Source organism: Neoarius graeffei, chromosome 14, assembly GCF_027579695.1.
Source record: "Neoarius graeffei isolate fNeoGra1 chromosome 14, fNeoGra1.pri, whole genome shotgun sequence".
Classification (NCBI taxonomy): domain Eukaryota; kingdom Metazoa; phylum Chordata; class Actinopteri; order Siluriformes; family Ariidae; genus Neoarius; species Neoarius graeffei.
The window spans coordinates 34,788,901-34,816,529 of NC_083582.1; the positions used below are offsets into that span (position 1 = coordinate 34,788,901).

The 27,629-nt window shown below is 42.2% G+C and overlaps 1 protein-coding gene across 1 annotated transcript in view; it reads right to left on the reverse strand.

The window, feature by feature from the left end:
• pcdh15b (protocadherin-related 15b) overlaps positions 1-27,629 on the reverse strand; it is a 462,078-nt gene that overhangs the window by 26,959 nt on the left and 407,490 nt on the right. Inside the window, 1 exon segment of the mRNA XM_060938905.1 lies at positions 7,274-7,489. Within this exon segment, the coding sequence (XP_060794888.1) occupies positions 7,274-7,489 (216 nt within the window).

Genomic DNA, 27,629 nt, shown 5'->3' on the forward strand with positions numbered 1-27,629 from the left:
AGCTGGAGCCTATCCCAGCTGACTATGGGCGAAAGGCAGGGTACACCCTGGACAAGTCGCCAGGTCATCACAGGGCTGACACATAGACACAGACAACCATTCACACTCACATTCACACCTACGGTCAATTTAGAGTCACCAGTTAACCTAACCTGCATGTCTTTGGACTGTGGGGGAAACCGGAGCACCCGGAGGAAACTCACGCAGAGAACATGCAAACTCCGCACAGAAAGGCCCTCGCCGGCCATGGGGCTCGAACCCGGATCTTCTTGCTGTGAGGCAACAGCGCTAACCACTACACCACCGTGCCGCCCCTGAATAAACTTATTTCAATTAAATAACATTTTATTTTACTCATTTTTTTTAGTGTGATATGAAGCAACTTGGCGGCACGGTGGTGTAGTGGTTAGCGCTGTCGCCTCACAGCAAGAAGGTCCTGGGTTCGAGCCCCGGGGCCGGCGAGGGCCTTTCTGTGCGGAGTTTGCATGTTCTCCCCGTGTCCGCGTGGGTTTCCTCCGGGTGCTCCGGTTTCCCCCACAGTCCAAAGACATGCAGGTTAGGTTAACTGGTGACTCTAAATTGACCGTAGGTGTGAATGTGAGTGTGAATGGTTGTCTGTGTCTATGTGTCAGCCCTGTGATGACCTGGCGACTTGTCCAGGGTGTACCCCGCCTTTCGCCCGTAGTCAGCTGGGATAGGCTCCAGCTTGCCTGCGACCCTGTAGAAGGATAAAGCGGCTAGAGATAATGAGATGAGATGAGATGAAGCAACTTCACAAAAAAGGTGAATTTTTTTTCGAAACATTTTTACTGATCTTTACAAAGGGAGCCCTTGTGTCTCTAGAGTTTATACAGAATGGTGTGTACACCAAAAACATCCTGTGAGTGGAGAGTCTGCAGACTGAAACACCTTGTTCATGAAAGAGATCAGAGGAGAATGATCAGGCTGGTCTGAGGTGATAGGAAGTTTATAGTAAATCAGATAATTAGTCTTTACTACTGTGGTGAGCAGAAAAGCATCTCAGCATGCACAACACATCAAACCTTGAGGTGGATGGGTTACAACAGCAGAAGACCACATCAGGTTCCACTCCTGTCAGCCAAGAACAAGAATCTGATGCTATCATGCGCATAGACTCACTGAAACTGGATGGTTGAAGACTGGAAAAAGACCAGGTGATTTTTTTTTCCTGATCTCTGTAAGATGTTTTTCTGTTCACCATGGCTGTAAAGAGTGATTATATGAGTTACTACATCCTTCCTGTCAGCTTGTACTAATTTTTCTCTGGCCTCTCTAATTAAAACTTATTTCCACCAACAGAACTGTGTTTTTTTAATTTCGCACTATTCTGTGTAAACTCTGGAGACTGTAGTACGTGAAAATCCCAGGAAACCAGCGGTGTCTGAAATACTCAAACCAGTCCATCTGGTACCAACACCCATGCCATGATCAAAGGCACAGAGATCAGACATTTTTTTCATTCTGATGTTTGATGTCATCATTTGTTTACCTGGGATCAGAAGTCGTCAACAATGGCAACCTCCTCACTGAGATCAATGGGTGACGTGGACTGGTGGTAGGCATCATGAGAAGCCTTTAGAGACCACTCTGGAGATGGCGTGACATCTCCCGATGCACCAAGCTATGGGTCTACAATGCTGCAGTTTTGCCTGTGCTACTCTACGGTGCTGAGACCTGGCCTCTCAGCAAGACCTTGGCCATTCGTGTTCTCAGCTTTGAGACCAATACCCTCAGGGCCATTGAGGGGATGCGTTGGTTCGACTGCATTTCCAATGAAGAGTTCTGCCAGAGGACTAACCAGTCAAATATCTTCCGCACCGTTGCACAGCACCGTATTCAATGGCTCGGACATATCCTGTGCTGTACAGACAACCACCCCACAAGAGCCATTTATGAGTTTGATCCACCAGCAGCGATATGGAGACACTCTTGTGGCTGACCACGCATCCGTTGGAATGATGTCGTTCATTAAGATCTCCAGCAGATTAATCTGAGACTGGAGGATATGCCAGCACTCAGTCAAGACCATGAGAGATGGCGGAGTTTGGTGGCACTGGTGGGCTCATCACCATGCTGGCATGAGGTTTAGGAGGAGAAAGAGGAGGTTTGATGTGAACGTTAACTGAAGCTCTTGCTGCATGGCTTGATGACATGATTGACTGATTAGATAATTGCAAGAATCTATAGCTGTTCCTAATAATGTGGATGGTAAGTACATATACCGTACATACTTTATGTAAATGCAGTTTGTTCATGCAAATAGACTGTACCTGCATTCACCAGTCATGATAGTGTGGGATTTTCCCAGTTTCCTCTAGTTCAACAAAGTAACACACTATAGCGACTAGTAATAGCTAACAGCTATAGTCATAGTAATTGTAGAGAATCCTTAGCTTGATGAATGTGTAAGAAAGTGAGAGACTGTGTTTGAAGGATTATGTTCTTATCATACATATGTGAGTGAATAAGTTACAAACAAGATCTACATGAGGTGCTTTTCATCTAAAAAACAGTCGAACCATGAATTCACACTGGATGTTTCATGCACGCTTCCTGTCAAGCACTGCGTGAAGTCGGATCTCACCAGCCACGTCTTGGCTGTGTTTTCACACCTGCTACTGACACAAGAAAGAGCAACTGTGCACCTTGATTTTAATCTATTTTGGCAGCTTCAACATTCAGATATCAGTTATGAGAAGGTGGATTCACACTTTTTTCCGTACAAATGCAGTTCTTTTAAGTTTAATAATTCATGGAATCAGTAGTAACTCGCTTAGTTGTTGCATATTCCACACACATTTATCTCGCACTTTCAATACCATACATTATTATACATACAGGACACTTTTTCGATGGAATTAAAACATGTATTCTATTCCCTTCTAGCAGGTTTCATTCATTTGGTTTGATAGCATGCAGCATGGGCGGCACGGTGGTGTAGTGGTTAGCGCTGTCGCCTCACAGCAAGAAGGTCCGGGTTCGCGCCCCGTGGCCGGCGAGGGCCTTTCTGTGTGGAGTTTGCATGTTGTCCGCGTGGGTTTCCTCTGGGTGCTCCGGTTTCCCCCACAGTCCAAAGACATGCAGGTTAGGTTAACTGGTGACTCTAAATTGACCGTGAGTGTGAATGGTTGTCTGTGTCTATGTGTCAGCCCTGTGATGACCTGGCGACTTGTCCAGGGTGTACCCCGCCTTTCGCCCGTAGTCAGCTGGGATAGGCTCCAGCTTGCCTGCGACCCTGTAGAACAGGATAAAGCAGCTAGAGATAATGAGATCATATTGGCTGACTTTTTTTCATGGTATATCAGATAGATTTCATTCATCTCTTCTGGTGTCTTCTTTCCATAAAAGGGAGAATGAGAATCCTTTTAAACAGTGTTAATACTGTTTAAGAAGGACTGGGCTATCTGTAATTGTGTCCTTAAAATGTGAGACAGTAAACCATTAGCTTATTTCTGTTTATTTTGTTTCCTCCATGTTGGTATATCATACTTTACAAACATTTTGCTATGCAAGTACAGGTTGCACAATCAATACATATTTGTAGTACTGTAGTAATTGATAAGTTGTCTAATGCAGCCAATGTACAATGTCTTGCAAATGTATTCAGCCCCCTTTGTGTTTGTCCTGTTTTGTCACATTACAAGATGGAATTAAAATGGATTTTTGGGGGGTTAGCACCATTTGATTTACACAACATGCCTACCACTTTAAAAGTGCACATTGTTGTTTAATTGTGATATAAACAATAATTAAAATGAAAAAAAAAAAAAAAAACCCAGAAATCTGGTGTGTGCATAGGTATTCACCACCCCAAAGTATGTAGAGCCACCTTTTGCTGCAATTATAGCTGCAAGTCTCTTGGGATATGTCTCTAGTAGCTTAGCAAGATTCAAGATTCCTTTATTGTCACTGCACCGTACAGTATAGTGAAATTGAAGCAACCAGTCCAGTCGTTGTATTCATACAAACACTTAGTATTAAGGGGGAAAAAAAGATAGTCAGATCTGTACAAGATAAACATTCAAGCAAAAAGATAAACAAATCTGTACAAGATAGATAGTCAGTAAAAAAGATAAATATATCTATACAAGAACTGCTGACAAAAAAATAAATGTAATTCTATGTATCTAGGGTGTGACCTAGAGATAGATAGATATTTATTGTTTATAATAATTATTAAAGATAATTATTGTTTATATCACAATTAAACAACAATGTGCACTTTTAAAGTGGTAGGCATGTTGTGTAAATCAAATGGTGCTAACCCCCCAAAAATCCAGCATGACAATCAGTCAGTGGGTTATTGCACAGTGATAAGTGAATGTATTACACAATTGCACATCTAGTTACTGGGATTTTTGCCCATTCCTCAAGGCAAAACTGCTCCAACTCCAAGTTAGATGGGTTGCGTTGGTGTACAGCAATCTTCAAGTTATGCCACAGATTCTCAATTGGATTGAGGTCTGGACTTTTGACTAGGCCATTCCAAGACATTTAAATGTTTCCCTTTAAACCACTACCAGGGTAGCTTTAGCAGTATGTTTAGGGTCATTGTCCTGCTGGAACGTGAACCTTCATCCCAGTCTGAAACCTCTGGCTGACTCAAACAGGTTTTCCTCCAGAATTGCTCTGTATTTAATGACATCCATCTTTCTTTCAGTCCTGACCAGCTTTCCTGTCCCTGCAGATGAAAAACATCCCCACAGCATGATGTTGCCACCACCATGCTTCACTGTAGGAATGGTGTTCTGAGGCTGATGGATTTGCACCACACACGGCGTTTCCCATGATGGCCTAAAAGATACATTTTTGTCTCATTTGACCAGAGAATCTTCTTCCACGTGTTTGAGGAGTCTGCCACATGCTGTTGAGCAAACTCCAAACATGTTTTCTTAAGCAATGGCTTTTTTTTCTGGCCACTCTTCCATAAAGCCCCTCTCTGTGGAGTGTACAGCTTAAAGTGGTCCTATGGACAGATACTCCCATCTCCTCTGTGGATCTTTGCAGCTCCTTCAGTGTCATCTTTGGTGCCTTTGTTGCATCTCTGATTAATGCCCTCCTTGCCCGGTCTGTGAGTTTTGGTGGGCGGGGCCTTCTCTTGTCAGGTTTGTAGTGGTGCCATATTCTTTCCATTTTGCTATAATGGATTTAATGGTGCTCCATGGGATATTCAAAGTTTGTGATATTTTTATAACCCAACCCTGATCTATTGAGGTTTTTCACCCACGTGACCAAGTCATGTGAGGCTGCCATTTTGGACGTCACGGCTCGAATCAGTTTGAATGCGAGGAAGGCGACAAACGAAAAACATAAAAGAAAAAGGAGCGAGATGCAGAAAACACCTTCACTATCCAGCGACGTAGGGCATTTACAGGGCGAGCAGAGGGAGAGGTATTTGCAAAAATTGAGGTTAGCAGGCTTAGAGAACGACGTTTACCTGCTTCCACCAGGACTGTTCACTGACGTATGGAAGTACACGAAGCCCTCGTCTTTACGTGACTTCGGCCCACATGATCTGTATACCTATGTCGTTAAAAACCCATCGCCATACACAGGTATTGATCTGAAAGCATATAAGAGTTTGGATGCCTACAAATATTTTGTCAGGCTGGGTAACATGCCTACATCAGTGGGTCGTCCCTGGAGCCGGTGGTCGCCATCTTATTACAGCTAGGGTTTGTTCACATTTTTATTTACTTTCGGTCCTCAGGATAAACAAAATGTTATTAAATGTCATTGAAATAACTTCTTAGTCTGTTGAGACATGGCCCGTTATAAATTTGCTGTTACCAGGCAATGACCAAGAACTGTATTATTAGGGTCGGTGTCTGTGTTGTAACAGTGTACTAGCAGCTAGCTGTTAGCACTAGCTAATGTCAACAACATAGCTAGTATGTTACTGTAGCAATGTTTACGTTCAGTCATTTGGATGACTGTTAAAACCTTTCAGTCTCAAGTTTTTCCTTTACTGTATTTACTAGTTTACTGTAATTATAATTATGATTATAAATAATTATTATTGTAATTATTATGGAGCAAGCCGGAGCGCGCTGCTTAATTTGAGGGGGAGCAAGCCGGAGTGCGCTCCGGAACCTCGGCCGGAGCACTCCGGGATCAAGGCGGAGCGCGCTGCTTAATTTAAGGGGGAGCAAGCCGGAGCGCGCTCCGGAACCTCGGCCGGAGCACTCCGGGATCAAGGCAGAGCGCGCTGCTTAATTTAAGGGGGAGCAAGCCGGAGCGCGCTCCGGAAGCTATTTACACTGGATCCGGTGTCTGTAACACGTTTTTTTTTTTTTTCAAGCTGGTTCTCCCTCTCTGTCTGCAGCGTTAGTATGTAGCTTGACCTTCAAAATGGCAGACACCGGGGCGTCACGTGACCCTGTGACGTCAGGTGAAAAACCTCAATACTTCACAACATTGTTTCTGACATGTCTGGAATGCTCGTTGGTGTTCATGTTGCTTGCTTAGCAGTGTAGCAGAGTCAGGATCCTTCCAGAACAGGTTGATTTATACAGACATCATGTGACAGATCATGTGACACTTTGATTGCACACAGGTGGCTCTTAATCAACTAATTATGTGATTTATGAAGTGAATTGGTTGGACCAGCTCTTATTTAGGGGTTTCTTACCTCTGCACACTCCAGATTTCTGTTTTTTCATCTTAATTATTGTTTGTGTCACAATTAAAAAAAAAAATCACCTTTAAAGTGGTAGGCATGTTGTGTAAATCAAATGGTGCTAACCCTCCAAAAATCCATTTTAATTCCAGCTTGTAATGCGACAAAACAGGACAAACACAAAGAGGGATGAATACTTTTGCAAGACACGGTAGATTGAAACGCTAATTAAAATGAAGCCATGTTAAATGTGTCAGAGCAATACTTCAGAAGCTGGTCTGAAACCTAAACTAAAAAAAATAAAACTTAAATGAATAAATTAAAGGCATTTCTGGTGGACAATAGCTACTGGGCTTAATCTAGGCAGAAAATCTGGCTCAATATTTCTTCAACCTCATTTAAAGATTTAGAAATAATGAAGAAACCACAGGGAATTGAAAATAATTATCAACTGTTGGACATAGCATGTAGCATATAATGAATTTTCCCACTCTGTTTTCCTGCACTCTCTTTTTTCCTCCAAGCCTCTCTTTCTCTCTGTGTTCCTCTCTCCTATCCATCACACTGCCTGTCACCGCATCTCTCTTTTTCCCTCTCTGTGGCTCTCTTTAAAGGGCTCACTGTCATACTCACCACCACTTGTGCACTGCTGCTCAGGCCCTCTCCGTAGTTGTCAGTGGCGATGACTTCGAATCTGAAGTAGGAGCGGCGCATGTTGCGGTACATGATGGCAGTTTTAATGATGCCCGTGTATGGCTCGATCACAAAGCTGTCCTTCCCCTCTGCCGCTGGAGGGATGTTAAGCCGGTACTTCATGGCACTATAATTCCCTGTGTCTTTATCCAGAGCCTGCAAAACACACAAGTTGGCCAATGACATGTGGGATAAAGGGCAGGACTAGCACTACAGTTCCCACTCAAAGATTTGTAGGATTTAAGCTTCAGGATGACAGACCTGTCACGATCGCTCTACCCTCCGCATTCTCCCCTGCACTGAATTTTCTCAGGTTTTGCTCTGCAGTGACAGTGATTTTGAGCAATTTTTATGTGTGTGCACCTGTGAGTGTCTGGCAGCACCATCAGAATAGATAGCGCTGGCTGTTGTTAATCTGAATAAAGTTCCCACTACAGATTTTCATGAGATCTGCTTCACTCAATATTGTCACTCTATGTGTATTTAAGGTCAGCAGTGTGAATTTCAAATGCACACTTGGGCTCTGTTTCTGCCATGTTTTTATTACCACTGTGAGGAAAGATGTCTAATTCACTGAACACTTCCTTGAAGCAAATTCTACCAGTATCTTGCAGATTGAATGCAAACATCAAACACGACAACATCTAGGGGAGAGCAGGGACACTTGGGATGGGGGAGACTTGGGACAATTTGTATTCCCAGAAATTAATTTCAGCCAATCAGATTTTAGATGACATCAGAAGTTAGATGTTGCCTCTTAGAGTAATCTACTTCCTTTGGCGCCACGAAGCTGGGCACTGCAGTAAGGTTTGTGCAGTCAGATATTTTTATCAACTAAAACTTGTATTTTTTTTTACTTCGCCACCAACTCCATTCTATGGTGTCTTGTACACTGGTGAATTTGGGATTTGCTAGGAATTAAAGTATGTAGCCTTGAGTTACCATATATAGTATTATTTATTAAATTTAAATTCTCAGGGGAAAAAAATGTAAGGATATTTTCAAAAAGGCCAGATGGGGAGAGTTTGGACAGTTCATCATGTTACAGGGTTTTTTTTCTTGTGGTTTACAAATATAAAATTGTTTAAAATGTTTGTTAAAAATGTGGATGTGTCCCTGCATAAGGATTAAGTTTATTTCATTCCTTCTTGAGAACGGCTGTTTAGTCGAGTCAGGTTTTGGGTAAACTGATATTTTTCTATCACTGTACCAGCATTGTATGTTCATACAGTTCATATGTTACAAGTTTTGATACAGTAATAAATTAAAAATTAAACATGTAGGCCTAGGTATTTTATTTTTGTCCCATGTCTCTCTGCAAAAATTAATGACAGAAAAGTGAAGCCTGAAGGTCAGTATATGTGACAAGCTGAGAAACTAATGTTGTGGTAAGAGTGTATAGTAAATACTCTCGATTGCAATATGAATGTGACGTGACCTGCAAAGAATTTCACACAATCTACAAAAGCTGAAAACCTGTCCCAAGTCTCCCTGCTCTGCCATAACTCATTTGCTAACTGGGAACATCACCACCATTGTTCTCATCAGCTGTTTCCTACTTGGCTAAATAATGTCTCCAAAACAATAGGTTATGCCAATTAAGCACAGGACAAAAAAAAAAAAAAGTTGCAGTTCATGAAAGTAACCTGAGATGAATCTGCTTATAACATTCAAACCATTTTTCCCTCCCTATTTGACCATTTTGCCAATTCCCATCCAGTAGCTTTTGCTTTTTTTGATCACACAACCAGGGAGGGTGAAGGATAGCACATATTTCCTGTGAGACATCTTTTCAAGCTGCTTCTCGTGCTATGTTACAGGGCAGCTTATCACACAAGCGCTATCTACCCTCTTCCACATACATGAAACTCAAAGACACCCATGATTGGCTAGTGTCACTCTGATTGATGCGATTTAGGTGCCATCCCTCCCATCCAGAAAGCACAGCCAATGTTGCTCTCATAGCCATGAATGGTTGTGGCCTTGTCTGGCTTTGAAATTGTGATTTTCCAACAACTGGGCAAATTTTATTTTCTGTGGTGCCACTTGGCAGCCCACTAATTAATTTTTATTTACTAAAGAAATACGACATCATTATCCCATTATAGTTACATTTAAAGTTGTAGAGCAGCTGTGAAACAAGTTAATTCCCAAGATAATACTTAGGAAGGGTCAGTCCCTTTTTCTTTCTCTTGATGTAAAATTACAAAAAAGTTCAGCATGTGATGTTAGCAAGAAACCGCAAAGTGCAAAGGCCTATGTCCTGCAAAGTAACTCTGACTGTAACAAAGCAGGGAAGCATGGTGGTGCAGTGGTTAGTGCTGTCGCCTCACAGCAAGCAGGTTCTGGGTTCGAACCTGTTGGTCCACTGGGGCATTTCTGTGTGCAGTTTGCATGTTCTTCTCGTTCCTGTGTGGGTACTCTGGTTTCCTTCCACAATTCAGACTTGCAGATTCAGTCAACTGGCTACTCTAATTTGCCCATAGGTGTGAATGAGTGCGAATGGCTGTCTGTCCCTCTTTGTAACACCGTAAGCGGCATACAGGCCGCTGGTTAAAGTCACCAAACCAGCTACAAAACAGATACGTGTGTGGCCAGAGGGGTCCTCAGAGGCACTCCAGGACTGTTTTTCCACCACTGACTGAAGCATGTTCAGACAGGCGGCCACCTACAGCAACATCACAGATCTCCAGGAGTACATGGAGACCGTCACTGCCTACATGAGGAAGTGCATGGACAATGTTACAGTCACCAGAACCATCTCCATTCGGGCCAATCAGAAGCCATGGCTAACAGGGGAAGTCCACAGGCTCCTGTGGGCTCGGAACGCCGCCTTCAGAGCTGGGGACGAGGTGGGCCTGAGGACAGCTAGGGCCAATCTGTCATGAGGCATCAGGGTGGCCAAGAGACAGTATTCCAGGTACATTGCTGACCATTTCAAAGACAGCAGAGACACCAGGAACCTGTGGCGGGGGATTCAGACCATCACAGACTACAAGTCCTCGCCGCAGACCTGTGACAACTCCACGTCTCTGCTGAATCAGTTGAACGACTTCTTCGCTCGCTTTGAGGCAGACAACAGCACCACAGCACAGAAGACCCCACCACCTCCCAGCGACCAGGTGTTGACGCTGTCCCCAGACAGCGTGAGGAGAGCTCTCAGGACGACAAATGCACGAAAAGCCCCGGGTCCTGATACCATTCCTGGTCGTGTCCTGAAAGACTGTGCTGAGGAGCTCATAGATGTCTTTACAGACATCTTCAACATCTCATTGAGCCACGCTGTTGTCCCCACGTCCCTCAAAACCACCACCATCATCCCGGTCCCGAAGAAGCCATCTCCCTCCTGCTTCAATGACTACCGCCCTGTTGCACTCACTCCCATCCTCATGAAGTGCTTTGAGCAGCTAGTCATGCAGCATATCAAGTCTGCCATCCCCCCCGCCCTGGACCCTTTCCAGTTTGCACATCAGTCCAACCGTTCGACCGATGACGCCATCTCCACTGCCCTCCACTCAGCCCTCACCCACCTGGAGACAAAAGACTCGTATGTCAGAATGACTTTAGCTCAGCATTCAACACAATCATTCCTCAGCAGCTCATTCATAAACTGGACCAGCTGGGACTCAACACCTCCCTCTGCAACTGGCTGCTGGACTTCCTGACGGGGAGACCACAGACTGTACGGGTCGGCAGCAACTCCTCCAGCACCATCACATTGAACACGGGGGCCCCCCAAGGATATGTGCTAAGCCCCCTCCTTTTCACTCTGTTGACCCACGACTGCACACCAACATCCAACTCTAATCTCTTCATTAAGTTTGTGGATGACACGACTGTGGTGGGTCTCATCAACAATGGTGATGAGACAATCTACAGGAGTGAGGTGAACCGCTTGGCCATGTGGTGCAAGGACAACAATCTCCACCTGAATGTAGAGAAGACGAAGGAGATTGTTGTGGACTTCAGGAGAGAGCACACCCAGCATGCTCCACTATCTATCGACAGTGCTGCAGTGGAGAGGGTGAGCAGCACCAAGTTTCTGGGTGTACACATCTCTGAAGACCTGTCCTGGAGCAACAACACTGCATCACTGGCCAAAAAAGCCCAACAGCATCTGTACTTCCTCCGCAAACTGAGGAGAGCAAGAGCCCCGGCCCCCATCATGCACACTTTCTACAGAGGCACCATCGAGAACATCCTGACCAGCTGCATCACCATGTGGTACAGCGCCTGCACTGTGTCCTGCTGCAAGTCTCTGCAGCGCATTGTGAGAGCAGCTGAGAGGATCATTGATGTCTCTCTCCCTTCTCTAATGGATATTTATAACTCCCGCCTCACCCGCAAAGCCATCAGGATTGCAGGTGACCCCACCCACCCATCTCACAGCCTCTTCAGTCTGCTGCCGTCGGGGAGGAGACTGTGGAGTCTCCGGGCCAAAACCAGCAGGCTCAAGAACAGTTTCTTTCACCAGGCGGTCAGGAGGCTCAACTCCCTCCCTGTTCTGCCCCTCCTCCCCCCTCTGCCCCTGCCACAGATTCTGCTCGCACACCCCCCTGCCCCCCCTTCAGCATCTGACATGTCATCCTCACAGTCCCCCCCCAACACACACACACACACACACACACATACATACATACATCTCATCGTTCATTAACACACTGAACTCAGGGACCGCACATCTCACTTTACCTCGCTCATTCGCACTATTCCACACTACCTCAGCTTAACAGCTGCTAGTTTGTTTATACTGCTTATTTCATGTTTACCTGCTATACCTCAAGTGCCCTTGACTGTTTGTTTATTTGCACCAATTTACGTGTGTGTGTGTGTGTGTGTGTGTGTACAGTGTATATATATATATATATATATATATATATATATATATATATATATATATATATATATATATATATATTAGTGCTGTCAAGCGATTAAAATATTTAATCGCGATTAATGTCGCGACTGTCATAGTTAACTTGCGATTAATCGCAATTTAATCGCACATTTTTGTCACATGAAAAACCATTGTAATTCTCTTATCAGCATAAAAATGTGAATGGGCTTGCTTTGTACCAATGTTTTTTTTTATTGCAAAGCATAACACGTCTTGACACAGCCACTGCAAAGTGAAACCTAAGCCAAGCACCGGTGCTGGCAAAAGAACCATGAGTGAAGTGATCTACTGCTTGAGTTAGTCTACAACTCTAATCAGAGAGACAGGTTACACAGTGACGGTAGGCTTGACATGCTTGATTATAATATAAAGTACACTATTATATTAACTTTAAGTTGTTCGTTGATAAATATTGCATTGAATCTGATCTTTACTGTTTCAGCTCACTTAACACATTTTGTACTTTTACACATTCTGCCTGTTGATGCGTCACGCTGTCCAATCAGAGGCGGCCAAATTTGCATATTACAGGAAGGATTTCTGGGATAGCATTGAGTTTACAGTTCAGAGGGACCTGGCTTCTTTAGACGCTGTCTTCTTAAAACTGAATAAATATTTAAAAAGAGCCAAATGAGCCAGTCTTTTGAACGGCTCTTTTCAAAGAACGGATCACAAAGATGCGGATCCCATCAAAGAGCCATAAATCCCATCTCTACTAGCGCGCCCTGCCCGCGCTGATTCTTTGGGGGGGGGGGGGAGGAGGGCAGAGGACTCTGGCTGTGCGGGGCGTGGCATTACAGTCTAGCTGCTATCGTTTTTCTAAGCAAAGTCTCTGTTCCAAGTTCCTGGCAGTTTCAAAAGCTTATGAAAAACCTACATCATGTCACAGAGCGTTAATCTCGCTATAAAAAAATTATCGCCGTTAAAATTGAGTCAGGGCGGCACGGTGGTGTAGTGGTTAGCGCTGTCACCTCACAGCAAGAAGGTCCTGGGTTCGAGCCCCGGGGCCGGCGAGGGCCTTTCTGTGCAGAGTTTGCATGTTCTCCCTGTGTCCGCGTGGGTTTCCTCCGGGTGCTCCGGTTTCCCCCACAGTCCAAAGACATGCAGGTTAGGTTAACTGGTGACTCTAAATTGACCGTAGGTGTGAATGTGTGTGAATGGTTGTCTGTGTCTATGTGTCAGCCCTGTGATGACCTGGTGACTTGTCCAGGGTGTACCCCGCCTTTCGCCCGTAGTCAGCTGGGATAGGCTCCAGCTTGCCTGCGACCCTGTAGAAGGATAAAGCGGCTAGAGATAATGAGATGAGAGATGAAAATTGAGTCAAGTTAACGCGTTAATAACGCAACATTTTTGACAGCACTAATATATATATTTATATATATATATATATATATATATATATATATATATATAGATATATAGATAGATAGATATATACAGTTAGGTCCATAAATATTTGGACAGAGAAAACATTTTTCTAATTTTGGTTCTGTACATTACCACAATGAATTTTGAACAAAACAATTCAGATGCAGTTGAAGTTCAGACTTTCAGCTTTAATTCAGTGGGTTGAACAAAATGATTGCATACAAATGTGAGGAACTAAAGCATTTTTTAAACACAATCCCTTCATTTCAGGGGCTCAAAAGTAATTGGACAAATTAAATAACTGTAAATAAAATGTTAATTTCTAATACTTGGTTGAAAACCCTTTGTTGGCAATGACTGCCTGAAGTCTTGAACTCATGGACATCACCAGACGCTGTGTTTCCTCCTTTTTAATGCTCTGCCAGGCCTTTACTGCAGCGGTTTTCAGTTGCTGTTTGTTTGTGGGCCTTTCTGTCTGAAGTTTAGTCTTTAACAAGTGAAATGCATGCTCAATTGGGTTGAGATCAGGTGACTGACTTGGCCATTCAAGAATATTCCACTTCTTTGCTTTAATAAACTCCTGGGTTGCTTTGGCTTTATGTTTTGGGTTATTGTCCATCTGTATTATGAAACGTCGACCAATCAATTTGGCTGGATTTGAGCACACAGTATGTCTCTGAATACCTCAGAATTCATCCGGCTGCTTCTGTCCTGTGTCACATCATCAATAAACACTAGTGACCCAGTGCCACTGGCAGCCATGCATGCCCAAGCCATCACACTGCCTCCGCCATGTTTTACAGATGATGTGGTATGCTTTGGATCATGAGCTGTACCACGCCTTCACCATACTTTTTTCTTTCCATCATTCTGGTAGAGGTTGATCTTGGTTTCATCTGTCCAAAGAATGTCCTTCCAGAATTGTGCTGGCTTTTTTAGATGTTTTTTAGCAAAGTCCAATCTAGCCTTTTTGTTCTTGAGGCTTATGAGTGGCTTGCACCGTGCAGTGAACCCTCTGTATTTACTTTCATGCAGTCTTCTCTTTATGGTAGATTTGGATATTGATATGCCTACCTCCTGGAGAGTGTTGTTCACTTGGTTGGCTGTTGTGAAGGGGTTTCTCTTCACCATGGAAATTATTCTGCGATCATCCACTACTGTTGTCTTCTGTGGGCGTCCAGGTCTTTTTGCATTGATGAGTTCACCAGTGCTTTCTTTCTTTCTCAGGATGTACCAAACTGTAGATTTTGCCACTCCTAATATTGTAGCAATTTCTCGGATGAGTTTTTTTTTTTTCTGTTTTCACAGCTTAAGGATGGCTTGTTTCACCTGCATGGAGAGCTCCTTTGACCGCATGTTTTCTTCACAGCAAAATCTTCCAAATGCAAGCACCACACCTCAAATCAACTCCAGGCCTTTTATCTGATTAATTGAGAATGACATAATGAAGGAATTGCCCATAGCTGCCCATGAAATAGCCTTTGAGTCAATTGTCCAATTACTTTTGGTCCCTTTAAAAACAGGGTGGCACAGGTTAAGGAGCTGAAACTCCTAAACCCTTCATCCAATTTTAATGTGTGTAGCCTCAAATGAAAGCTGAAAGTCTGGACTTTATGTCCATTATATAACTATAACTTCAATATGTTTCAGTAAACAGGTAAAAAAAAAACAAAATTTGTGTCAGTGTGCAAATATATATATGGACCTACAGTAACTGTATATGAGTGTTTAGTCTACGTCTAGTTCTTATCTAGAGTGTTTATACTGTTTATAATGTTTGAGTGTTTAGTCTGTCTAGTTCTTATCTAGTGTTTATACTGTTTATACCGTATTGTCTGTTTATGAGTGTTTAGTCTTTGTCTAGTTCTTATCTAGTGTTTACACTGTTTATATTGTCTGAGTGTTTATGTCTAGTTCTTATCTAGTGTTTATACTGTTTATATTTATACTGTTTATACTGTTTGTCTGAGTGTTTAGTCTATATCTAGTTCTTATCTAGAGTGTTTATACTGTTTATATTGTTTGTTTGTTTGTTTTTACAATTATTCTATTTTTATTTTTATTTATTGCATTGCCTGGTTGCACCGTGGGTCAGAGAGGACTGAAATTTCATCTGTGCTGTATGTCGAGCATGTATAGCATATTTGACAATAAAGTTGACTTGACTTGACTAATAGATTGGGGACCTGTCCATAGTGTACCCCATCTCTCAGTTAGTATCAGTTGGGATTGGCTCCAGCTCATCTGCAATCCGCAATGGATAAGCAGTGTATATAATAAATGAATGTAACAAGGCACTGAGACTGGAGACTCCTTCAAAACAATTATAGTTAAATGTCTCCTTACAGAAAACTTTAACATATCAACAAATACAGTCTATTTATGTGGCGCATCTGCCATATAATTCTCTGTTGCTTGCTTTAACATATTAGAAAGAGTGCATTAATATCAACCTATGATTTGAATTGCAGTCAGTATCGTCAGAGTTACAGAAAATTAATCAACACCTTCTGATGAAAAAGATTAGACAGTTCAATAGTGCAGTAGTATAAGTCGTGTTAATAAATCACCCAAATGCTAGAAGGAGCTGATGCTCCAGCAACGTTGTGGAGATGTCTTCTCAATCAGTTTCATGGTAAATTGTTGACATGGCTACATTTGTGTGCTATCTGGATTCCCTCATGTTTGTCCTATTTCTAACAGGAAAATCACGAGTCCTTGTTTAACTTAAAAGCAATGAACTGAACAATGCATCTGCTATCATTCTGCTCCAGCATGCAACTATATGCACAATCAGAATACAAGCATCCCTTTCAATTTCATATCTTCTTCCCCAAGTGATGGACTGAGCAGCAGTTTTAGCTGTCTTTTCTCTACCTACAAACTATTAAAAGAGGCAATGTATGATAAGGTAGCATAGTTGAAGCTGTGCACTGCCAAGCTGCTTTACAAATCTATTGCAATCTATTGCATGAGTCATACTGGCTTTCCTGTCATCACATCTCTGAGAGTGTGAGCGAGAAGATGATGCTGCCCTCTTGCTCAGAGACCTTTTAACACTACCTGCACACACACAAACGCATGTATGGCCACATTTGCTTCAATTCCCATGCACAGCTGTGCACAGAAATGTTAGTGTACTGTTGGTTTTAATAGATGGCATAGCTTGTGGGACTCTTGAAGTTAAAAGTCAATAAGCCAGGGAGTCCTTATGAGTTGTGACCCCATAAGGGTCGTTTGATTTCAAATGAGAAAAACCTACAATCTTCTCTTTTCATTTATTTATCATACATCATCCATTGAGTGGTGAGGGATTGCGCTTTCAGGTTGTTCTCATTAGTGCAATATCTCAAGAACAAAGCGTTGAATGTAGGATTTATGTACAATTATCACTGTAACCAGCAGACGAACTTATTAGATTTTGACATTGAGCCAAACAACATCACGGTCACATGTCTGAAATAGTTTTGTTTCCTTCCTCTTTGTCATCTTCATGGTCAGAAACTCAATTTCATCCCTATGAATGTTTTTTGCCATTGGACCATCCATCCATCAGTGTGTACAGTGGGGCAAAAAAGTATTTAGTCAGCTACCAATTGTGCAAATTCTCCCACTTAAAAAGATGAAAGAGGCCTGTAATTTTCATCATAGGTACACTTCAACTATGAGAGACAGAATGGGGGGAAAGAATCCAGGAAATCACATTGTAGGATTTTTAATTAATTAATTGGCAAATTCCTCGGTAAAATAAGTATTTGGTCACCTACAAACAAGCAAGATTTCTGGCTCTCACAGACCTGTAACAACTTCTTTAAGAGGCTCCTCTGTCCTCCACTCGTTACCTGTATTAATGGCACCTGTTTGAACTTGTTATCAGTATAAAAGACACCTGTCCACAACCTCAAACAGTCACGCTCCAAACTCCACTATGGCCAAGACCAAAGAGCTGTCAAAGGACACCAGAAACAAAATTGTAGACCTGCACCAGGCTGGGAAGACTGAATCTGCAATAGGTAAGCAGCTTGGTGTGAAGAAATCAACTGTGGGAGCAATTATTAGAAAATGGAAGACATACAAGACCACTGATAATCTCCCTCGATCTGGGGCTCCACACAAGATCTCACCCCGTGGGGTCAAAATGATCACAAGAATGATGAGCAAAAATCCCAGAACCACACGGGGGGACCTAGTGAATGACCTGCAGAGAGCTGGGACCAAAGTAACAAAGGCTACCATCAGTAACACACTACGCCGCTAGGGACTCAAATCCTGGAGTGCCAGACGTGTCCCCCTGCTTAAGCCAGTACATGTCCAGGCCCGTCTGAAGTTTGCTAGAGAGCATTTGGATGATCCAGAAGAGGATTGGGAGAATGTTATATGGTCAGATGAAACCAAAATAGAACTTTTTGGTAAAAACTCAACTTGTCGTGTTTGGAGGAGAAAGAATGCTGAGTTGCATCCAAAGAACACCATACCTACTGTGAAGCATGGGGGTGGAAACATCATGCTTTGGGGCTGTTTTTTTTGCAAAGGGACCAGGACGACTGATCCGTGTAAAGGGAAGAATGAATGGGGCCATGTATCGTGAGATTTTGAGTGAAAATCTCCTTCCATCAGCAAGGGCATTGAAGATGAAATGTGGCTGGGTCTTTCAGCATGACAATGATCCCAAACACACCGCCCGGGCAACGAAGGAGTGGCTTCATAAGAAGCATTTCAAGGTCCTGGAGTGGCCTAGCCAGTCTCCAGATCTCAACCCCATAGAAAATCTTTGGAGGGAGTTGAAAGTCCGTGTTGCCCAGCGACAGCCCCAAAACATCACTGCTCTAGAGGAGATCTGCATGGAGGAATGGGCCAAAATACCAGCAACAGTGTGTGAAAACCTTGTGAATACTTACAGAAAACGTTTGACCTCTGTCATTGCCAACAAAGGGTATATAACAAAGTATTGAGATGAACTTTTGTAATTGACCAAATATTTATTTTCCACCATAATTTGCAAATAAATTCTTTAAAAATCAGACAATGTGATTTTCTGGATTTTTTCTTCTCATTTTGTCTCTCATAGTTGAGGTATACCTATGATGAAAATTACAGGCCTCTCTCATCTTTTTAAGTGGGAGAACTTGCACAATTGGTGACTGACTAAATACTTTTTTGCCCCACTGTATGTGTGCCTGTCCAAGATTGTCATTTTTAACAGGATGCTCCTACCTGGAGCATTTTACAGAAATGAACAGAATATTACCGTACATTGTACTAGGCATGTAACAATTTAACTGAGCAGTTGAGGGTTAAGAGCTTTGTTCGAGGGCCCAGCAAGGGCAACTTGATCACCCTGGGATTTGAGCTTTCAGCCTTCTGATAGTAGGCCATTGCCTTAACCACTGACCCACAGCTCATGCCAACAGACAGCAACCACAGTGGAAGGCATTTTTTTTTTTTTAATGAGAGACAGAAATGTTCAGTTTAACATCATTGTGCATTAACACACCATTTTCCACTCAACTGGTAAGTCAGTGCAAGGAATAGTTTTAATTCGTTTTTAATTACTTACTGTACAGTACTGTGCAAAAGTCTCAGGCACCCTATTTTTTCATACAAACTTTGTTATAGGTTTCTATTTTATGACTTCTACATTATTGAGTTGGTACAAGAACATTGTCGAGTTCCAAACATTCGTATTCCAGCACAAAATTAAATGTTACAGGAAAAAAAAGTTTGTATCTGAGCAGCATATTACATAAGAGACCACTTTTCAGATTAAAAAAGAAAAAATAATGAAGGTTACTGGGTTTTGAAAAAGCAAGTGTGACAAAGTGTCCAGAAGAACTGTAGCTGGTTCTGCAAGATGCTCAGTAAAACCTACAGCTCATTTCCTTATAAAACTGCATTCATTGTACCTGAGACTACTATTTTTTTTAAAGCAAAGGGTCATTTCACACCAAATACTGACTTTGTTTCATTTATTAAGGCTTACTGCTGTTTATAGTATTTTTTAATGTTGCTGTTTACAGTATTTTTTTTAATGTTGAAACATTTTATTTCATTATTTTTTAAACCATTTTTGGTCTACAACATTTCTTTACATGTGCCTAAGACTTTTGAACAGTACTGTATGTTAAACATATGTTTGCTTCTACCATAATAACTTGTTCAAAAGTTACAGCAGTCCTATATTATAACTCTGGAATATATATATATATATATATATATATATATATATATATATATATATATGGGCGGCACGGTGGTGTAGTGGTTAGCGCTGTCGCCTCACAGCAAGAAGGTCCTGGGTTCGAGCCCTGGGGCCGGCGAGGGCCTTTCTGTGTGGAGTTTGCATGTTCTCCCCGTGTCCGCGTGGGTTTCCTCCGGGTGCTCCGGTTTCCCCCACAGTCCAAAGACATGCAGGTTAGGTTAACTGGTGACTCTAAATTGACCGTAGGTGTGAATGTGAGTGTGAATGGTTGTCTGTGTCTATGTGTCAGCCCTGTGATGACCTGGCGACTTGTCCAGGGTGTACCCCGCCTTTCGCCCGTAGTCAGCTGGGATGGGCTCCAGCTTGCCTGCGACCCTGTAGAAGGATAAAGCGGCTAGAGATAATGAGATGAGATGATATATATATATATATATATATGAATGACCTGGAGACTTGTCCAGGGTGTACCCCGCCTTTTGCCCATAGTCAGCTGGGATAGGCTCCAGCTTACCTGCAGAACAGGATAAAGCGGCTAGAGATAATGAGATTTTATATATACTGTATATATGTGTGTGTGTGTGTGTGTGTGTGTGTGTGTATGTATATATATATATATATATATATATATATATATATATATATATATAAAATATATATTAGTGTTCAAGGCTTGGGGTCACAGAAATTTCATGATGTCAGTTTGGGATCAAAAAGTTTTGGAACCACTGCTTTAAGAAAAAAATAAAAAAACAATCTGAAACTGGCAACTTGTCCAGGGTGTACCCCACCTTTCGCCCGTAGTCAGCTGGGATAGGCTCCAGCTTGCCTGCGACCCTGTAGAACAGAATAAAGCGGCTAGAGATAATGAGATGAGATGAGATGAGATGAGATGAATCTGAAACTGTTTTGAGATTTACTGCACAATGTTCTTCATCTCACTGAAATTACTTTAAAGTTATTTTCAGCTTTGGTTGAGATGTCAGGCAGGCTGGCTTTAAATGTCTTTAAAAATAAATTACCTAGAACAAATAGCCTATATAGGAGTAACACAAACACTCATATAAATATGTTTCCATTTTAAAGATTCCGACAGCAATGATTAAAATGGTTAATCAATTATCTTTAAATAAATACACGAAGAAACAAAAATGTTTTCTGAGTTTTGAGTTGAAATGTTCACTTCTCTGTCATCAGTGAGTCCAGTGGGGTTTTATAGAGAGGTATATAGTATATCAGTCTATTTCACGATCCTTTCAAGTTAACTTTATTGAAGGTCTTCCCATAGCACTGTGCTATTTCATTATTTATTTTGTATACACTTCAACTACACATAGACTTGGACAATAAGCATACATGATGAATGAAGAAATAAAGCCCTGGTTTCAGGAACCACTGGCAACTAGATAAACGGTAACTCTCAGTCATTATGTTCCTTCTAAACAACCTCGAGTGAATGTTGGCGTCCTCTCACCGAAATTAATTACAGCTCATACATGGCAAAACATAGTGCCTGCAGAGAGCAAGGTAGAGACAGCAGAAAGGGAGAGAGAAAAACTGTGAGAAAGGGAGAGAGGCTGTTAATGAAGACGGTCTATGTGCTGGAGGAGAATGCCTGGCTGATTTATGAGGATCTTCATGGCAGGCTTTTTGTCGCTTGCACTGTTGACAATTACGGTGAGCTCTGTATCATGGTGCCTGGGAATTTCACAGCCAAACAGTCTTACAGAAGCCAGCCGAATACTGTCCACACCTGCTTTACACACTGAACTAGCATTCCCATCACAAATAGTGCATCCATTACCATCCAAAACTTCACTTCTGACAAACACCTGCATAGCTGACAAACAAGAGTTTTCCCACTCGGTATCAAAGGCAATCTTCTGTCTAGACAGCTACATCCGAGCAATGGATTATCATTCAGTGCAACCGAGGCAGTGCTACTGAGCAGGTTATTGTGAGCAAACATTAAATATGAATGGTAATGACTTAAGATTTTAGAATGATGTACGATTTCATTGATATTTAAAAGGAGTATGTGTTTATCTGTACCTGAATTGCTGGGTATCATTTTAAAGGGCTGATGACACGAACATGACTCTATGCAATTTCTTAAATAAACTATACAACATGGCAAACATGTTAGATTTCTGTTATAATTACGTGAAAAGAAGCTGTTGTTACGCGAATATCCAACTTTTAATTGCACAGCGCAAGAAAACTGGGTCCGTTGCTCACGGCCATGCTGTGACTTCAGCGGAAGAACACGCTGCGGTTCACTGGCTGTTCTACTCAATGGAAATGGTGCATGAAAACGCCGGTGAACTCTCTAGTGCTAGCTCTTCCTCTGAACAAAAGAACAACCAAATACTGGTACTTTAAGCAGTGATCATGATGGCATGATTTTATCTGATTTTAAATAAATGAGATTGATAATAATGTGAATGTTCACAACTAGTACATACAAACTCTGCAGCTTCTGATTCAGCAGCTGCGTCATACTCCGCAAAAACATCAGCAAGAACCTACAATATAAATGGAAATGCAATACACTAAGCTCAAATGACTTTTGGAAAGTATAATTTCTAAATTTTTTCTACATATTCTTGAAGTCGGTCATCGGGGTACTTGCTACCGTTCCCTAACAACGCATGGCAAAGGGTAAAGTGTAGTGTTGCTACGAGTACTTGCTAAAGCCTCCGGTGGAAGATCCTCGATGTGCTGATAAGACATACAGTTCTATATAACACACAAGTGTCACGATAATCACAAAACAGATGCAAATTGTTAAAATACCTAATTTTTAAGCAATCATGTATTGATCTCTTCCGAATAGAATCTATGATAGCCTACCCTCTTTACCCTTTGCCTCTCATTGCTAGGCGGCAGTTACATGAAAGCCGCAAGCTTTCACAAGCAAATACATGACTGATATCACGCCGACTTTATGATTACATTTATGATTATCATGAATGTGTACTCTATGATGTGTACTCTATGAGCGCTCTGGAGCAAGTCACTTCCAAGATGGCCGCGCAGACCGCATGGTTACTATTTTTAGCATCATGTCAGAGCACTCTATTGAGGTATTTCACCTGACGTCACAGGGTTACGTGACGCCCCGGTGTCCACCATTTTGGACGGCAAGCTAGCTAATGTCAACAACAGTAGCTAGTATGTTACTGTAGCAATATTTACGTTCAGTCATTTGGATGACTGTTAAAACCTTTTAGTCTCAAGTTTTTCCTTTACTGGATTTACTAGTTTACTGAGCTAGCGCGCGATGGCTCCCGGCCTGGCCGGCGAGCGCGCGATGGCTCCCGGCCTGGCCGGCGAGCGCGCGATGGCTCCCGGCCTGGCCGGCGAGCGCGCGATGGCTCCCGGCCTGGCCGGCGAGCGCGCGATGGCTCCCGGCCTGGCCGGAGAGCGCGCGATGGCTCCCGGCCTGGCCGGAGAGCGCGCGATGGCTCCCGGCCTGGCCGGAGAGCGCGCGATGGCTCCCGGCCTGGCCGGAGAGCGCGCGATGGCTCCCGGCCTGGCCGGAGAGCGCGCGATGGCTCCCGGCTTGGCCGGAGAGCGCGCGATGGCTCAGTAAACTAGTAAATCCAGTAAAGGAAAAACTTGAGACTGAAAGGTTTTAACAGTCATCCAAATGACTGAATGTAAACATTGCTACAGTAACATACCAGCTACGATGTTGTTGACATTAGCTAGTGCTAACAGCTAGTTGCTAATACACTGCTACAACTACACCGACCCTAATAATACAGTTCTTGGTCATTGCCTGGTAACAGCAAATTTATAACGGGCCATGTCTCAACAGACTAAGAAGTTATTTCAATGACATTTAATAACATTTTGTTTATCCTGAGGACCGAAAGTAAATGAAAATGTGAACAAACCTTAGCTGTAATCAGATGGCGACCACCGGCTCCAGGGACGACCCACTGATGTAGGCATGTTACCCAGCCTGACACAAAATATTTGTAGGCATCCAAACTCGTATATGCTTTCAGATCAATACCTGTGTATGGCGATGGGTTTTTAACGACATAGGTATACAGATCATGTGAGCCGAAGTCAGGTAAAGACGAGGGCTTCGTGTACTTCCGTACGTCAGTGAACAATCCTGGTGGAAGCAGGTAAACGTCGTTCTCTAAGCCTGCTAACCTCAATTTTTGCAAATGCCTCTCCCTCTGCTCGCCCTGTAAATGCCCTACGTCGCTGGATAGTGAAGGTGTTTTCTGCATCTCGCTCCTTTTTCTTTTATGTTTTTCGTTTGTCGCCTTCCTCGCATTCAAACTGATTCGAGCCGTGCCGTCCAAAATGGCAGCGTCACATGACTTGGTCATGTGAGTGAAATACCTCAATAGCTCTACGTACCTTTATCTTATGTCGTTTCTCAACACATGTTCTGACAGGAGGACTGTCTTTGGAGGAGTCGCCTTGTCCCAGGCGACTGCTGGATCCGGCATAGCTACTAGTAGACCCCCTCCGGAATACTGTAGGCACTGCTGATGGTAGCAACACACGTTTGTGCTGAACTGAACACCCAAGAGATTCTTTTAAGCTGGGAAGGGTGTCAAAACAATCCAAATCGAAGTGTTCAGAGCACAGGACGGATGTTGGTGAGGGCTCCCACTTGTCACGAGTGCGCCTGACTTGCTTCACCCACTTCGCATGCAGCTCGGGATCTCTGGGAAACTTGAATAAACTTACCCCATCCTTGTAGGTTTTGGAGCAAAAGCCGGCAACACAACGCGAAGGCATAATAACTAATATATACTGGGTGCGATTTGCTGGGGGGGATGGTGGGGATCATCCCCCCCTCTGGTTTTTATCTCTGCTGAAAAAAAATCCTCGGGGACAACCCCGTCAATAAAACAAACAAACCAAAAAAAAAAAGTTGACATGACAGGCATGTTGTGACACAGTTTTCTATGGTCTACATTGCACTCACTTTCAAAATGACCCGAAGTGGCAGCTTTGATGTTCACGAACGTCCCCAGCAAATAGATACATTGTAGATAATAACAATATCCAGAGTGTGAACGTGGATTTAGCGCCATGAATCACATCCTTATTGATGAGCGCAACAGAATGAATGTATCCACACTGACAGCCTTCTTTTCCTCGCTGTCAATGGGCCAGACGTGCGTTCCTTCCCTGCTGAGAAATTCGCAGAAATGTGGATTAAAGAAGGGCGAAACGCGGCGGATAGCGCACCGACGGGAAAGCAGAAAAGGCCACATGAACTGCGCCATCAGAGCAAACTGTTCATTTAGTATTCATGTATTTTAGTGATTTTCGAGTCACTGTCCATTTAATCCGGAGGGAGAGAAACATCACAGCAATGCGACAAGCAATGCGAACTTTGTTGTGTGTTAGTGTTCGTGTATTTAGTCAGAGAGATAGGAAGATGAATTTACTATCTCTGGTTTAGTGTTAGTTTTCATTTAGTGTTATTCATTTGATATCATCGGATGTTATTAAAACACAGGTGTGTGAAGATGTCAAGCACATACAGGATGTCCCGAAAAAAAATGTATACACACTTTTAATCACTGCAAAGTACTGTATGTGTTTATTAAAATCCATGTAATTTTCAAAGAGTAATAGAATTTACAGACATTTTATTATTTAGTCACCGCCTGTTCTCAAACTGACATCCATTCTGGTCCAGTCACTGCTGACAATGCAAATCACATTCAATTCTCTTGGTATTTTTGGACATTCACTTTCAGTGACTGTTGCAGGTCTCAGAGCGTAGACTATAAACATCAGTTAGAGGCAGTGATAAAACAATAAAGTGATGTCTGTAAATTCTATTACACCTTGAAAATGAAATGAATTTTAATAAACACCTACTTCACAATGATTCAAAGTGTGTATACATTTTTATATGTATGTTTGCATACACAGCCTTCATATTTTTGTTGGCAGTTTTTTTTGTCTTGGGTCGCTTGTTTTCAGGGTCCATGTGTTTTATTTTTCTAGCAAATTCTGGCAACACTGCCAAATAAGCCATAAGCATTTTTACACTGACTGGAGCTATGATGTGTGTTCACGCGTGTTCAAGAGGTGTTTTGTAGCAGGGGGTTTTCCTGCGTCTTGTCCAAAGTCTTGCAAGAAGCAAGCAGGTTCAGGGGGTGTGGCGGAGCGCATGCCAGTACAACAGAACACCCCTTTCCCTCCCTCCGCATTTCAACACATTTCTTTGGCAAAATTCAACTGAATGTCGGAATGTTGAGCTTCATTTTACTATGTAGCGGCAAAGGTCTGGAAACACAAATATTTCTCCATACCCTAATTTCCATTTTCCATACTTTTCCAGACCTGGAAAATACTAAAATCAAATTCCATACTTTTCCATACTGCGTAGGAACCCTGTATATATAATGCATAATAATAATACTAATAATGATAAACTGAACACCTGTCGCATCAACAACAAACTGGTAAGTTAGGAGGAAGATTCTTTCGCTGACGTCATATAGCTCCTCCTCCTCATTCGTCTCCTGGGTGCTGCAGCCCCGTCAAATTTGCCCAAATAGCCGCGTTTTTTATCATAACTTGTAAAATAGGTGCCTTCGTGAATTAATATATGGATCATCAGGAATTACTTTTTATGTTATAAAACAAACATCGCCAAAGATGTCAAAAACGTGTCATCAGCCCTTTAAATGAAGAGAAGCCTGAGTAGACCCACTGTCTGCTGAGACAAACTTTCTTGGAAATGATGCTGCCATAAAATCTTCTGGATAGAGAGTCAAGTGGAATGATAACACTTTGAATTGTCCATAATGCCTAAAGTGTATTATAAATATTGTGGTTTATCATATTTAACAGTTATTCCACAAAATCGAGTCATACATGAGCTGATAGCCAATGAGGTGCGTAGTGCCGAGTTGGCCATAAGCTATATACGATGAGCTTGAGTGGAATAACTCTTTTACTATATCTGCATTCACTGGATTTTGAAAAACAGAGCATTTTTTTTGCGAATTCAATATATTAAAAAAAAACCTTTATAAAAAATGTCCGACAAAATCATTTCCACTGAGAATGTAAACAACCTGGCAAAATGACAGTAGCAATTTGTGAAAAATGCTATAACAATAATTCTTGAAAAATAAAAAAATGTTATTACCATCAAATACTTTTATTCCATATTTTGTTGCTTTTTTTTTGTATTTTTTGGGGGGGTTGTGTTCGAATAGAGTTTTTATTTCGTCTTCTGTTGGTTCAGAAGCATGCTCTGCCACTTTGTTTTTCTCGACTCACGGTAGATGAGGTGATAGCCTAGTAGTAGAGTAGCCAGTCAGAGTGTGTGATTGCTCAAACTGATTATCAGTGCTGCATCACAGTTAATTAAAAGCCTTAGGAGAACGCACAGTAATAATTCATTAGATCCAAAGAACACTTTCATATCTATTAATCTGTCTTTAAGTGCGAATCAGAGTGAAATCAATACATTTTGGTGTCGTGCATTTCTTATTTGGGTTGGTTTCAAGCTACATACAGTTAAACACACCAAAAAGAAAAAAAAAAGGTAATGTGAATAATGACTTTAAAACATTTTGGACAACCCTGATTCCAAAAAAGTTGGGACAAAGTACAAATTGTAAATAAAAACAGAATGCAATAATTTACAAATCTCAAAAACTGATATTGTATTCACAATAGAACATAGACAACATATCAAATGTCAAAAATGTGGCATTTTGAAATTTCTTATTGGCTCATTTGAAATTTCATGATAGTAACACATCTCAAAAAAGTTGGGACAGGGGCAATAAGAGGCTGGAAAAGTTAAAGGTACAAAAAAAGGAACA